This window comes from Antedon mediterranea, chromosome 3 (assembly GCF_964355755.1).
Source record: "Antedon mediterranea chromosome 3, ecAntMedi1.1, whole genome shotgun sequence".
NCBI classification, from domain to species: Eukaryota; Metazoa; Echinodermata; class Crinoidea; order Comatulida; family Antedonidae; genus Antedon; species Antedon mediterranea.
Genome location: NC_092672.1, coordinates 2,093,810 through 2,110,195, shown reverse-complemented (window position 1 = coordinate 2,110,195; position 16,386 = coordinate 2,093,810). Strand labels below are relative to the sequence as shown.

The following is a 16,386-nucleotide window of genomic DNA, read 5'->3' as shown; positions in this document are numbered from 1 at the left end:
TTGACAACATTCATCTGTCATGCACTGATTTTTGCAGGTGGTTGAATCAATAATAATACTTGTTTTATTTTATGACGTTTTAATAGGCCTAGATGAAAATCTCACTTGTAGGTGAATATACATCCACTTAATATCTTAAAATGTAAGCACGCTAATTACAATAGTATATAGGCTACTAGCTAGGCAGCCTACTAGGTAGGGCCTAGGCTCTAGCTAGTAGCTAGGCCTAGGCCTAGTTAAGTAGGCCTAGCCTCTAGGCTACCCGGCTACCCTTTTAACTTAACTAGGCATTACTCACTCAGTCAGGCTAGGTAGATTCGGTAGGCCTAGCTAGAGCTAGTAAGTAGGCTACTAGTCCTACTCTGTAGTCGTCTAGTTAGGGCCTAGCTAGCCTATAGATATAATAAAAGTATAGGCCTAGAATAGATAGATATATTCCAAATTTTCTTTTTCAGATTTTTTTTTCTCATGTAATTTATTTTTATTTATTTAAAAAAATTTTTTTTTTTTTTTACTTTTCTGTTTTTGTTGTTTTTTGTGTAAATGTTCAGCAACTGCTGGATGGATCACCCTCTAAATATGGTTACAATAAAATAGAGAAAAGCTTCTAGCCTCACTCAGCCTAGAAACAAAAAATAGCCAAGACCAAAACCAAAATGGCTGCGTCCGTGCCTTCATTAAAACTCTTTTTATCAGCATATAAGTTTTAACTAACGCTTCTTTATATTTTATTGCATACAGCAGTGCATGACGAGCAGTGACCTGAAAGCTAATTTATAAATGAATTTGTAGTAATTGAACCAAACCCATGATCCAATTAAAATTACTGTGAGGAAATTTGAGACAACATCTTAGGCTATGTCTACACTGATATATTATAAAGTTACACATTTGAGACAGCTTCTTAGGCTCTGTTTACACTGATATATAAAGTTACACATTTGAGACAGCTTCTTAGGCTCTGTTTACACTGGTAGAGATAATCTGTATACACAATCCCAATTCAATACTCCTCTAAAGTAAAATCATTTTTTAAATAGATTTATTCAAGATTTCAAAAAGCAGTCAGACCTTATTATGTCACTGTTGTGAGCAATCACTGTTGTGAGTTAAACCATGGCCAAAAAAGTAGCAGACGGCTGTGTCTTGCACCATTCAGCAAAACACACAAACGATGCATTCATTGCCATGAATAAGATGCGACACAGCAATCTGCTATGTGACATCACATTGAATGTCGGAGGTCAAGAGATCAGAGGTCACAAATTGGTACTAGCCTCTTGCAGTCCATACTTCCATGCAATGTTTACCAGTAAGTGTAATTTTTTCCATGAGTGTACCTCATATTTCTGTAAAAAGTATTACTGTAGAGAGCTTATTAGCGGACACCTTGCAAACAAAACAAAGTGCCCTAGGGATTTTTTCTGAGTGTTAAAACATATTTCACAGGAAAGTGTCCCCTGAATACAGTTTGCATCCCAGGTGTTTCTACTTTGTTATTTAACTTTGAAATGAAATTATATTAGTATGTTATTACAGTTCTAAAACTCTATCTACAATATAAAACTTGATGTCACAAAAAAATGTGATGAGCCCATATATGGACATGATGATGTCATATCACTACCATATTTGGGCATATTACTACCATATTTGGGCATATTACTACCATATTTGGGCATATCACTACCATATTTGGGCATATTACTACCATATTTGGGGACATCACACTTCTTGTGTCAAACTAGTTTGATAGTGTATACAGAGCTTTAAAAATATTTGTTAAATATCAATTTAAAGCATAGTGAATTTGATTGTCTACAATTCTTTCCATTCTCTTGTCAGATAATATGAGTGAATGTCATAAGTCAGAGGTTACACTTCATGACATAGATTCAGAAGCTGTTGCTAAATTGATTCAATTTGCATATACTGCTGAGATTGTTATCAGTGAAAAGAACGTTCAGGTAAGTAGTCCTACGATTCAGTCACTACTGTATTTATATTCTCAATTTCGTTTTGCAGCCTGTCTTGAAAAAATAGTCTTACCCAATTTATTTTTACCATATATTTTTTTTTACTCATATTATTAATAATGTATGATTTTTCAACATTGAATTATGTCACCTTTTCACATTGTTTGTAATGACTCTTCTAGTTAAAATGTAGTGATCACCTTTGTTCTCTTTGTATCCTAGTCTCTTCTTCCAGCCGCTAACCTCCTCCAACTACACAGCGTCCACGATGCCTGTTCCAAGTACCTGCTGTCGCAGCTAGAACCTTCTAATTGTCTCGGTATACGACGCTTTGCCGATACTCATGCTTGCCACGACCTCTACCGCTATGCACACGACTTTGTTCTACGTAAATTCAATGAAGTCGTAAATTCTGAGGAATACACTCACTTGCCATTATCAGAGGTAATTACTCAAAGCCAATGCATTCTGTTTATCATGTGACATCCAGTAACCAATAGAAACAACTCTTTCCGCTTTCGTATGTCAGGTCATGTTCTCACCTTAATTAAACAAAGTTTAATAAATTTTTAAAAATAAAAATTTCTGTTTTAGGTTGAAGAACTTATGGGGAACGAGGAAGTAAATATTTCAAACGAAGAAGACATTTTTAATGCTGCAATGCTGTGGATTAACTATAACCAAACAGAAAGAAAACAGTATATAGCAAAGGTATGTTGTCAGACAAAATAACACACTTGAGGTTCCACGAATTGAAAGCCCAGTTTTACATGTGTCTGCTAAACAAGCTGTCTTGCGAAATGGGTTAGGTCAACTAGCATCCTCTCTTCAACTTTGTTAGTTGAAAGAAGATTTATAGAGTTATACATGAAAAGTCATACTCTGCTTATTTATTTGAGAATCTTTATATTTGTCTTGTTAAAGCTCTGTCTACACTATAAAACTTTATGTGACAAAAAATGTGATATGCCCATATGGACATGATGATGTCATATTACTACCATATTTGGGCACATCACACTTTTTTAATAGTGTAGACAGAGCTTAACAGATTAAATCAACCTAAATGTATGATATTAATGTTTTTAAAGCTCTTGCGACAGGTCCGGCTGCCTCTGCTATCGCGAGAGTTCCTGGTCATGAACGTAGAGAAAGAAGACGCTGTACAGTCAAGCTTAGAGTGTAAAGACTTGTTAATAGAGGCGATGAAGTATCATTTACTGCCCGAACAACGTACCTCGTTACAATCCGTTCGCACACGACAACGGCAAAACACTAAGATGATTACGGTCCTGTTTTCTGTTGGTATGTGTCAGTATTTTGGACAGTGTGGTGGGATGAGTAAATATTATACAATTAGTGCCTTATTAGATAAATAATAATGAACTATTATAAATCATAGTACCATTGTCTCGAAAAATATTTTTTCCTGATAAATAGCATTTCATTTCTTTTGTGTCCATAATATGTGCTGTTATTAAGATGTACAATACGTTGAAATATAGACCATAGAATCTGTGATAATTATAACAGTAATAATAATAATAATAATAAAAATAATGTCTTGGGTAACTTTTGTATAGATATTTTGTACTTTTTAATCTTCACATTGTTTTTAGTGTTGTAATTTTGTATTTTATTGTTGGATGATTTTGTTTTGCTGGAGACCCACTTGATAGTTTGATTTATTTCGCTTTTGGGAATCCGGTCTCTCTCTATTGTTTGTTATTTTTTTGTTATATTTATGTGAGACGAAATAAATGAAATGAAATGAAAAAATGAAATGAATATTGAAAATGTAAGTAAAACTTATAACTAGAACTCTTACCTTAATTGACCTGAAATGAGACTCCCAAAGATTTTACAAAATGTCTGATTTTTTATCTTTTGGATTCTGAATTTTGAGACAAAGCAAACTAACTATTTACTATTTCTTTATGATAGGGGGCGGTAGTCTCTTTGCTATTCACAACGAGTGTGAATGTTTTGATCCCCGTAATGACTCATGGTTCAGTATCGCACCGATGAACGTACGTAGAGCCAGACTGGGAGTGGCCGCTGTTAATCGTTGTATTTATGCTGTTGGTGGGTAAGTGTGGGATAAACCTTAAAGTCGTGTGTTCATCAATAAACATTTAACAGTGGTCAAATGCATTGTATTTCTGTCTCTAATTGAATCATAAATATAGACCATGGCTATTGTACTGTGCTACTACTGTACAGCCACCTCTCTCAATACCACATGGACAGATGGCGTAGTATGTATGGTGTTCTAGAAAATCTGGTCGGAATGTGAAAATGTGAAAAATTGAATTGGGACCTTATTGACCTCAAGAAAAGTCTGGATTTGGGAGAGTTGACTGCTAACCAAACCATTTTTTTTTCCTTTTATCAATATTTAAGATAAACATATTTAACTAATGTTCTGTTCATTATCAGATGACACTAACAAATAGAAACTTAATTTATTTAAATGAATGCAATAATTTTGTATGAAATGCGTTTTCTAAATCATCGTACGGTGTATTTTGGCTAACTAGGTTATTTCTTCAACAACTGCTAATTACTACTACTGTAGGTATGATGGTTCTGGGGATCTGTCTGTTGTGGAGTGTTATAACCCAAAACTTAACACGTGGACAGAATGTTCATCAATGGGAACCCGTAGGAGCTGTCTTGGTGTCGCTGTCCTTAACGGTCTTCTGTACGCGATTGGTGGTTACGATGGTGCTTCGTGTTTAAACAGTGCTGAAAGGTATGATCCGTTAACAAATACGTGGACCTCAGTTGCTGCTATGGCAACCCGAAGAAGATATGTTAAAGTTGCAGTTTTAGGTAAGTTGTGGTTTTCTGCTTTAACCATCCTCCCTCAATTAACCTGCTCCTGGTACTTACTCATTCTTCCTTTCAATCAATCAATCAATCAATCAGATTTATATAGCGCCAGTATCCATGATAATGTTCAAAGGCGCTTGACAAAGTTAGGCAGGAAATGCCTCTGTGTAAAAATGGGTTTTTAGTCGTGTTTTGAAAGTGTTGATGTTTTCAGATGTCTTTATGTCGATTGGCAATTTATTCCACAAAATTTCACGCTGTCTTCCTAAACTCCCTTCCACCATGATCATTTCTAAATGTAAAATTTAATATATAATGCTTATAAATACAAGGACAGTTATTTTGTCTTAAAAAAAAGTTTGAAAATCAAGCACAAATCACACAATGACTGCTGTTATTTCGCCCTCTATAACACATCTAGATAACCTCTAGTGTTCTTTAGTTGGTTTGAGGATACCAAAATATTACTGTATACATAAGTGTATTAATTAATTTGTTGTTATGTTAATTCTTGTCCCTCTGTCGGATTCACCCATTCCACTCTTTCCACAATTCCTGTCAGTGCACACACCCATGTTAAGTAGTTCAGTTAATGCCTGGGGTATATATTTGTTGAAACAAATATCAAAGTACTGTAGTGAGGTGTGGGATGTTTCACAGTCCGTGCACTATATTTCTGTGTACTGTCGACTGAAGTAAAATCATTAATATTTGTGATTGTAAAATGAACCCTTTGATATTGTTTGCTTGATATGTGTGCTATTTACATTAATTAGCTGATATGCACTGGTCTGTAATAATCGCAAGCTTCAGTTCCAAACTTTTTTTTTCAAACATTTGAATTAACCGCCAGGACCAATTGCATTTTGGGTAATTCGGTTTTGAATCATGTTTGGTTTGGTAGGGAATGGATTTCAAGAAGAAAAAAGAAATGGCATTTTCCGCAGTGAGAAGTGCTTTGAGAAGGTTTTTTTTCACATTTTCACAACCTTTCATCCCCATTTTCCCCAACCCTTCAACCCCATTTTTCCCACCCCTTCATTCCCATTTTGCCCCCCCCCCCTTCATTCCCATTTTCCCACCCCTTCGTCCCCATTTTCCCCGCCCTTTCATTGCCATTTTCCCCACCCTTTTATCCCCATTTTCCCCACCCCTTCATCCCCATTTTCCCCACCTCTTTATTCTGAATACCTTTGTATGTAGTTGAACCTTTGATTCCATAATGTTTAAGCCCAAGCTGATTGGTTCTTTTGAAGATCTGCCTGCTTTCTCGTGTGTTATAACATTAGTGGCAAATGTTACCAAGCTTTGGAATTCTCTGTCTATGCATCACCATGAAATTAAACAGGTGTCAATGTAATGTTATAACATTGTGTTAATTTATTAGACAAACAATGCATTATTTAGAGGCTTGCAAATGGTGAAACAAAACAGCTGTAGTCGTTCAGTTTACTCAGGGAGGTGTACCTTGCCTCCCAGCTACAGGTGGTGTTGAAAAATTCATTAATTCATTGATTTCAGAAATTATTGTAGACTTTCTTTTAATTATGTGTTTGTTTCTTATGTTTCTGCTCTGTGTACTATTAAAACTGTTTCTACTACTACATTTCATTACAATATGACAAATGTTTTTGTTGTAATAATCACTTTTTAACTCCAAAGCAGCTTGTGTGATATTTTTACACTAGTTATCTATTTGTATGCATTGTGCATTGCAAACTTTAATTTATAGATAAGAGAGAAGGTGAAACAGTACTTGTATCTAGCAAGAGAAAATCCAACTTGGTCAAAAAACTTTGTAGATTTTGGATAATCATGTTGAAATAACAGTAAATTTGCATGTGTACATATGTTTCTGAGCATGTGCAGAATGAAAATGTTGTGTTATTTTGTTGCTTGTACGATTGGGGAAAACCTTAGAATATATTTTGGTGGTGATCGCTATTTTCATAATGGTTAATGGAGCGACTTTGTCTTTCTCATCATTATCATTTCTAAATTAATTAATTTTCAGTACATCACCAATTTAGAATTTGTTCTGTGCCTGTTTATTATTTTATAATTTATAATATAAATCCAAAGGCAAATTACTGATTAAATGATAATGCTGTGGTTATCAGTGGCTGGATCTCAATGGATATACAAAATAAAATAAGCAAAAAGCTAAAAGGCATGGTGATCATAATGCAGGCATATAACAACAGTACGTTCCTTTGTGTAATACTAGCATAAAGACCTGCACATTGTTACTATCATAACAACCAGTTTAAAGCAGTAAATTTTAAAACGTGTAAAACTGCAGTCAGTTCAAAAATAAATGTTTTAATTTAAGATTCAGGATATCATGTGTATATTAATAATACCAATTTTTGTTTGCAAACTGAGAAATGCTCCCTAAAGTTTGCTAGTGTAGTTTGCCAAAGTTTATCAACTGGTCTACTCTAGCAAATTTTGAAAAATCACTTCATGACAAACTCAGTGTTTGCTCAATGCTCAGTGCAGTGTAGACTAAAATGTACTTAAATGGCTAACTAGTTTTGCCAGTGTAGACTATGATGTACCTAATGGATAACTAGGTTTGCCAGTGTAGACTATGATGTACTTAATGGATAACTAGGTTTGCCAGTGTAGACTAGGATGTACTTAATGGCTAACTAGGTTAGCCAGTGCAGTGTAGACTAGGATGTACTTAATGGATAACTAGGTTTGCCAGTGCAGTGTAGACTAGGTTGTACTTAATGGATAACTAGGTTTGCCAGTGCAGTGTAGACTAGGATGTACTTAATGGATAACTAGGTTTGCCAGTGCAGTGTAGACTAGGATGTACTTAATGGATAACTAGGTTTGACAGTGCAGTGTAGACTAGGATGTACTTAATGGATAACTAGGTTTGCCAGTGCAGTGTAGACTAGGATGTACTTAATGGATAACTAGGTTTGCCAGTGCAGTGTAGACTATGATGTACTTAATGGATAACTAGGTTTGCCAGTGCAGTGTAGACTAGGATGTACTTAATGGCTAACTAGGTTTGCCAGTGCAGTGTAGACTAGGATGTACTTAATGGATAACTAGGTTTGCCAGTGCAGTGTAGACTAGGATGTACTTAATGGATAACTAGGTTTGACAGTGCAGTGTAGACTAGGATGTACTTAATGGATAACTAGGTTTGCCAGTGCAGTGTAGACTAGGATGTACTTAATGGATAACTAGGTTTGCCAGTGCAGTGTAGACTATGATGTACTTAATGGATAACTAGGTTTGCCAGTGCAGTGTAGACTAGGATGTACTTAATGGATAACTAGGTTTGCCAGTGCAGTGTAGACTATGATGTACTTAATGGATAACTAGGTTAGCCAGTGCAGTGTAGACTACTAGGATATACTTAATGGCTAACTAGGTTAGCCAGTGCAGTGTAGACTAGGATGTACTTAATGGATAACTAGGTTAGCCAGTGCAGTGTAAACTAGGATGTACTTAATGGATAACTAGGTTTGCCAGTGCAGTGTAGACTAGGTTGTATTTAATGGCTAACTAGGTTTGCCAGTGCAGTGTAGACTAGGATGTACTTAATGGATAACTAGGTTAGCCAGTGCAGTGTAGACTAGGATGTACTTAATGGCTAACTAGGTTTGCCAGTGCAGTGTAGACTAGGATGTACTTAATGGATAACTAGGTTAGCCAGTGTAGTGTAGACTAGGATGTACTTAATGGCTAACTAGGTTTGCCAGTGCAGTGTAGACTAGGTTGTATTTAATGGCTAACTAGGTTTGCCAGTGCAGTGTAGACTAGGATGTACTTAATGGATAACTAGGTTTGCCAGTGGAGTGTAGACTAGGATGTACTTAATGGCTAACTAGGTTTGCCAGTGCAGTGTAGACTAGGATGTACTTAATGGATAACTAGGTTAGCCAGTGCAGTGTAGACTAGGATGTACTTAATGGATAACTAGGTTTGCCAGTGCAGTGTAGACTAGGATGTACTTAATGGATAACTAGGTTAGCCAGTGTAGTGTAGACTAGGATGTACTTAATGGATAACTAGGTTTGCCAGTGGAGTGTAGACTAGGATGTACTTAATGGATAACTAGGTTTGACAGTGCAGTGTAGACTAGGATGTACTTAATGGATAACTAGGTTTGCCAGTGCAGTGTAGACTAGGATGTACTTAATGGATAACTAGGTTTGCCAGTGCAGTGTAGACTAGGATGTACTTAATGGCTAACTAGGTTTGCCAGTGCAGTGTAGACTAGGATGTACTTAATGGCTAACTAGGTTAGCCAGTGCAGTGTAGACTCGGATGTACTTAATGGCTAACTAGGTTTGCCACTGTAGACTAGGATGTACTTAAAAGGCTAACTAGCTCATCTGTTCTTCTTCTTAAGATGGTTTTCTATGGGCGGTTGGTGGATATGATGGTTCCACACATTTATCCAGTGTTGAGAAGTACTGTCCAGTGACTAACACATGGGTTGCAATTCAAAACATGAACAACAGAAGAAGTAGCATGGGAGTTGCAGTTGTTGAAGATGTTCTGTATGTGGTGGGAGGCAATGATGGTGCATCATGTTTAAATAGTGCTGAGAGGTTTAACCAAGATATTAATATGTGGGAGCCTGTAACGCCGATGACAACAAGAAGGTTAGTACAGTCAACTCTCTCAATACTGGACACCTTTGGGCCGGCCAAATATGTCTGGTTTTTCTGGAAAGTCTGGTATTCGGAATGTGTTTTTAATGGTAACAAAGGATTTGGGACCTTTTGGTCTTCAAGAAAAGTTTGATATTGGGAGAGTTTCCGGTTTTCAAAGAGAATTAGAATTAGGAGAATTGGCTGTAGTATTGTTCCAGGTTTTCATTACATGGTTGATATAAACATGGAATTATCAAAACAATTATCAACCTAATTTTTATTTTAAACTAATTCATTATAATTGCTTTCAAAATAGAAACATTCACCGATACCATACCATAGTTCTGACGATGAGATTAGATTTCACGAAACATGTCATGTAATTTTAAGATGGTCTGCATTTTCATTAAATGCCTTTACTTATGATATTGATTCTCACTTGTAATTTTGGTGGTGTACATGATGTGTATATTGATGTTTATAATGGAAATGGGAATAATAAAATTGAAAGATACAAACAAAGATAACACAAAATCCTTGGTCTATAATTATTACAATGTTCAGCTTAGCATAGCTTATATCGTTCCATAAATTGATTGTGTGATAAAAATAAATGACCTCATTCCACTGACAAAGCCAGCATCATAATCATAATGCTTCCACAGATGCTTCATGTTTACTCGTCGTGGGGTGGTTTCCCGAATGATTTGTAAAGTCAAAACGGTACTGGGTATGACCAACTAGCGTTCTTGTCACCAACATTCATAGAAGTACTGATGTAGTAGCCTATCTGTACGGTGACCATAGAATGTGACCCGAGACATGACTAACTACGACTTTTAGTTGATAGAAGATTGAAAACATTTTGTTAAGAAGAGTTGTACTGTGTCGATGTTTAATGAAATTATGTCAATAATGTTTACACACTAGGCATATTAATAGCAATGTTTGTTAGTATAAACATTTTAGTTAATAAGATATAAGGAAGAAAAGCAAAGAGACTATGGAGCAGCTATTCCTTAATATACAATACTAAGTATTGTAGTTTTAAATTATAAATTTTAGGCGATCTTGTCAAAGGTCAAGCGCCTATAGCCTGCCACGTTTCGATATTCAATATTACATGGGTTCAGTGTTATTACAGAGTGGGAATAATGTTTCTCCTTTGTAATTAATAATTATGTATAAATTTTAATATAATTTTAGAAGCACACACGACGCTGTGGCGTTAAAAGGTCATTTGTACGTGATTGGTGGCAACGACGGTAGCAGTAGCCTAAACGGTGTCGAACGCTACAATCCAGTGACGAGACGATGGAAGGTTCTTACCAGTATGAGCTCCAGAAGAAGCAGTGTTGGAGTCACAGCCACTCAGATATATCCACTTACAGAAAACAAAACGGACTAAATCCAATGCCTTATATAATCTGTTACATGTTTTTCTAGTTTAAAAATGTATTTTCCCCCAAAAACATGGAAAATGAAGGTTAATAAAATCAGACTTTATATAGGCCATTTGCAGTTTTAATAAGTTATTCACTTCTGTAAAAATAAATAAATAATTATTTCACTTATAAAAAGACAAAAGAAACGTTTAATTTTAACCAAAAAACATTATTATTATCAGTATTTTTTTGCTTTAAACTACATTTTTTTTCAGGCAAATAATTTTTTTTTTAGATCCAGTTTTTGGTCAAAGTGAAAAACTATTATGTGACAATAAAATGGCATATTAAAACAAAAATTTAATATTTGTTTAAATGTTACTGCACCAAATTAAGTAATTTAATATTAATAAATTTTAGCTGCAATACAATAGGTGCGAAAAGTCAAACTGTGTTTAGCTTGCTTTCAATAAATGGTAATTTCTTGTTAATGCAATATTTATATAATGACTTAATAACCATACTCACTGTATAATGCTCTGTTCTTAAGAAATTGTGCCCTAAGGGCTTCCGAAGAAAATAATAAATGGTAATTTCTTAATGCAATATGTATATAATGGCTTCATAACCATACTTTACTGTATAATGCTCTGTTCTTAAGAAATTGTGCCCTAAGGGCTTCCGAAGAAAATAATAAATGGTAATTTCTTAATGCAATATGTATATAATGGCTTCATAACCATACTTTACTGTATAATGCTCTGTTCTTAAGAAATTGTGCCCTAAGGGCTTCCGAAGAAAATGATAAATGGTAATTTCTTAATGCAATATTTATATAATGGCTTCATAACCAAACTTACTGTATAATGCACTGTTCTTAAGAAATTGTGCACTAAAGGCTTCCGAAGAAAATAAATAGAGGAGCAATATTGTATACAATCATGTTTTTATCAGTAATTTGTTTTCAGTATCTGTTTCTTTTTTAATGTTGTACAACTTTAAACAAATGCCCTTCAATGTTTCTAGATTGAGTAGCGTATCCGACGGTTATTAATAAAACCACACCAATCTTGTTGATATGTACATGATTGACCATGGTTTCAAATTTGAATACATTATTTTGGATCGGTCCCCCATCCTTCTTACCAAACACTACACAGTAGAACTTTAGGACGGAAAGAGTTTGCATTAGAATTGTAGTTAGATCAATTCTTACGTCACACCTTTTGGATATGACTAATGAATATTCATGTTTATTTTGTGACGTTTCATGAGGGGTCCTTATCTTTACTTATGTACGAAAAGAAATATCGCCTTTAAAACACCTCTATTATAGGGGACACTTTGTCCCACGAACGAATTGTGTATGCCAATAGATACACTGATAATGTTGAAGTAACAGTATAAAATTAACTCCAAATAAGAAGAGGCAAGCCATGATTCTACGTCATTATCAGAAATATGTTCCTGCAGATGATGATCAAAATAAAGATCGAAACGTTGAATCATGGCTTGCCTCTCGTTATTAATTGTTTTATACTATGTAAGCTCTGTCTACACTATAAAACTTTATGTGACAAAAAAATATGATGTTCCCATATATGGACATGATGATATCATATCACTACCATTAATCATATCACTACCATATTTGGGCACATCACACGAGTTTGATGTGTAGACAGAGCTTTAATTGTGTATACCTAATTACTTGTTAGGTTATATGCATTATCAGGCAATATAACCTTATTGATTTTACAGATACTATTATACAGATCCTTTTATTATCCAATATAATGGAAATCACAGTGCTCGTATCATATAATCATATTTTGACGGAATCATTATTTATGTATTCTTTACATATCATTAATTTGTCGGTCAAACCACTCAACGTTGAATTGGAATAATGATATCTATAAAATAACTATACATATTTTAGTATTGATTGTCGCGTGCCAACATGGAAGCAGGGGTGTCACGAAAGCTCAGACCACGAAAGCTCAGACCCCCTAAGACCTAAGATCACGAAAGCTAAGACCCAACACCTAAGATTACAAATACTAAGATATACTACAGCTTAAAAACAATACTTGTTTATCCATACATAATTTTAAACACAGTAGGTTTCATTTATTACCATAAATATAATTTAATACTACCGCAAAACATAGATAAACTCACATTATTTTCGCCCGTTGAGTAAATGTATATTTTTTCTTTACAACAAACAAACTTGACGGGTTGTTTGTTGGTATATATTTACTCCATTGTGTTGGTTCAGAGGATGTTTTTCTTACGCACCTGCCTTTCTTGTATTTTGACTCCAAATTTCAACACCACACTTTAAAATTAGGACTTATAAGTACTTTCAGAAGGAGAAATAATAACAAATAAATAAATCTTTTAAATTGATGATTTTACAGATGTGTTTCTTTGTATACTGTAATGACATTGTAACTCCTCGAGCTCCCCATGCTTAATGTTTTTGTTTCTATGGAGCGCCAAAAGAGCAACAATAATAGTACAAGTATAAAAACAGAAAGAAAACGAAACAAAAAAACTTATCATGATTTTTAAATTAAAATTTATTTGCCAGTTTCGTACTTGCATGATTATACTATTATCATTACAATTTTAATTTTACATTGTTCCATCCACACTGTAGATGGACTCCACAGAGTTTTCAGCCCTCTATATAATTTTTGCTCTTTTGACGTTCCATAGAAACAAAAACATTGAACATGGCCCATAGGGTAGGCCTACTGTCATTTTGTGTGCGAGAAAAACGTCTGTAAAATCATCAATTTAAAAATGTATTTGTTACTTTTTATGTGATTCTTTTTCATGAAAGTGCCAATTCTAAGGTGTGGTATTCAGAATAAATGTTGGGAGTTAAAATACAAGGCAGGTGCGAAAGATAAATATTTGTAATCTTAGGTGTTGGGTCTTAGCTTTCGTGATCTTAGGTCTTAGGGGGTCTGAGCTTTCGTGGTCTGAGCTTTCGTGACACCCCAACATGCAGTGATTTTATTGTTGTAGGGCCTTTTCAAGTCAGCTGTACTGCTGTAATACAGCTGTCAGAGAAGCTACCATTGTAAAACAAATTTCTTCATCTTCATCGTTATGAGTTCCCACAATCATTGATTATCACGGAACTAGTCGATATTCACAGCTGTTTTTTTTTTATTATTATTATTTATCTTATCTTATATAGTAAGTTTTTATTTATTTTTAAGTTGAATAAATAAATTAATTAATGTGTACTTTATGAAGAACCTGGGAATCTAGACACATCATTGAGCATGAGCTGACATTTAAACATTACTAGCGCTTTTCATTTACGCAAAATTATAACAATGACGTAGACGCAACGCAAGCGAGTTGACCAATGACAAGCGACAGTTTGAATGATCCATCACTTTTGATTGGTCGTAACACAAGGACGAAAGAAGAAGGTAAGCGCAACGCAATTTTAGTGATGGATTCTTCGAACTGTCGTTTCTCTTAAGCTCTGTTTACACTATAAACATTTATGTGACTACAAAATGTGCCCATATATGGACAGAATAAGTTAACCAATGCACATTATTCGTGCTAGCAAATCAACTTTACATTTTTCAAGAGTACACTAAAAAGACATATCAGCTGTTAGATGCTTTTGGCATAATTTAACCTTAGGTTTTTAATTGTCTGGTTACATGCTCACATAAACTGAGAACACCTGTGAGTTATGTAGCAGCCGGTCTATGTAAATTAAATTGCTGGTAAACTGAATGCAGTTGTGTCGGTTTTGTCTAGGTTTGTTTTTTACGTTGACGGATTAGTTTTTCTACAAGCGCCTTGAGAAATTTAGTGGATATGATGTGTGCGTAACAGATTTTATTACCTGAACGCATTGGTAATCGTTTATTCTACAATTACATTGTCTAATAAAGTGAACTTTATACAATAGGTTTTGATCAGAAATTCATGAGTTCATGAATGATTCTGCTATAGTCATTAATACAAAACCATCATGCATATTTTCTCCGATCCCCAGACGTTGTGTAATAACGCCACGCATGAAAAGATGTTTATTTAAAACGAAACAATACATTTTTTCTATTTTTGTATTCAACATACCATTTCAGAAACCATGAATGCATCAGGGAATAAAAACTTAGACAATTTGGATTATCCATCGCTTGTGATTGGTCAAATCACTTGCGTTACCATGTAAGAACCAAGCTTGATTTGACCATGGACCTATACATTTATAGGTCCGTGATTTGACCTTACAGCTAGTATGATCCTTGGCTTACGTTAAATTGTGTATTTCCTTGCGATGCGGAGGCCTGGGGGAAGAACGAATCCCATTCCCCCAACGTTCCAAATTTCAGCCTCTCTGTACACCTACCTTGTTTAAATGAAAGGGGTCGCGATTTCGGGGTTTAAGTTCGTGTTTATTTATAGGCCTACAAACACGTTATTTGCTCATATTTAAAAGTAATACAATTAGTTAAAAAGTTAAAAACAAGACATGTGGGAGCCTGTGACGCCAATGACAACAAGAAGGTTGGTACTCTTTGAATACCGGACACCTTTGGGCTGGCCAAATATGTCTGGTTTTCTAGAAAGTCTGGTATTCAGAATGTGTTTTCAATGGTAAAAAAGGATTTGGTACCTTTTGGTCTTCAAGAAAAGTCTGGTATTGGGAGAGTTTCCAGTTTTCAGAGAGTCTGGTATTGGGAAAGTTTTCAGTTTCCAGAGAGTCTGGTATGGGAAAGTTTCCAGTTTCAGAGAGTCTGGTATTGGGAGAGTTTCTGGTTTTCCAAAATTCTGATATTGGGAGAGTTGACTGTAGTATTTATTCATGGTTTTCATTACATTACTTATCAATCAATTATCAACCTAATTTGTATTTACTGAATTTAAAACTAATTTATTATAATTGCTTCCAAAACAGAAACATTTACCGATACCATACCATATGTTATAGTATACATACAAAAAAAAGTAATGTAAATTTAAATAATAATATTATGCGATATGAAATGTATATGCTGATTATAGTTCTGATATGAGAATAGATTTTATGTCGCATAACAGTCTGCATTTTCATTAAATGCCTTATGATATTGATTCTTGCTCGTAATTTTGGTGGTGTACATGATATGTATATTGATGTTTATAATGGAAATGGTAATAATAATAAGTGAACAGTACTCACAAAAGAGAAAACATAATCTTTGGTCCATAATTGTTACAATGTTCAGCATAGCATAGCTTATACAGGTAATAGGTGATTAAAATAAATGACCTCTGACCTCACTGACAAAACGAGCATCATAATCATAAAGCTTCCACCGCTGCTTCATGTTTTCATATGTATGAAAGAGTATTATTATCTCTTCTTATCCAACACAAGTTTCTATTGGTTTTTCCTTTTGATTTTACTTTTTGGGACCTTGCCACTTTCAAAACTCAAAAAAATATATTACCATTTTTTTTTAAAGACACTTCTTTCTTTTCTAGTCTGTTATAATTTCATAAAATATTTGTAAATGAAAAGAAATGTTC

The 16,386-nt window shown here is 34.6% G+C and overlaps 1 protein-coding gene across 2 annotated transcripts; it reads left to right on the top strand.

Annotated features, from left to right (window-relative positions):
- Nucleotides 1–25: 25 nt before the first annotated feature.
- LOC140044465 (kelch-like protein 17) lies at nucleotides 26–11,763 on the top strand. Of its 2 annotated transcripts, none has more exons than XM_072088984.1 (10): nucleotides 26–107; nucleotides 1,041–1,312; nucleotides 1,846–1,967; nucleotides 2,199–2,420; nucleotides 2,571–2,687; nucleotides 3,068–3,281; nucleotides 3,921–4,065; nucleotides 4,555–4,811; nucleotides 9,193–9,448; nucleotides 10,646–11,763. In XM_072088984.1, exons 2-10 carry the CDS (start codon nucleotides 1,117–1,119, stop codon nucleotides 10,845–10,847), a joined length of 1,731 nt encoding a protein of 576 aa, XP_071945085.1. In that variant the 5' UTR covers nucleotides 26–107; nucleotides 1,041–1,116; the 3' UTR covers nucleotides 10,848–11,763. The 2 variants fall into 2 exon arrangements, with proteins under 2 accessions (XP_071945085.1, XP_071945086.1); XM_072088985.1 differs by having other exon boundaries at nucleotides 55–111.
- Nucleotides 11,764–16,386: the final 4,623 nt, after the last annotated feature.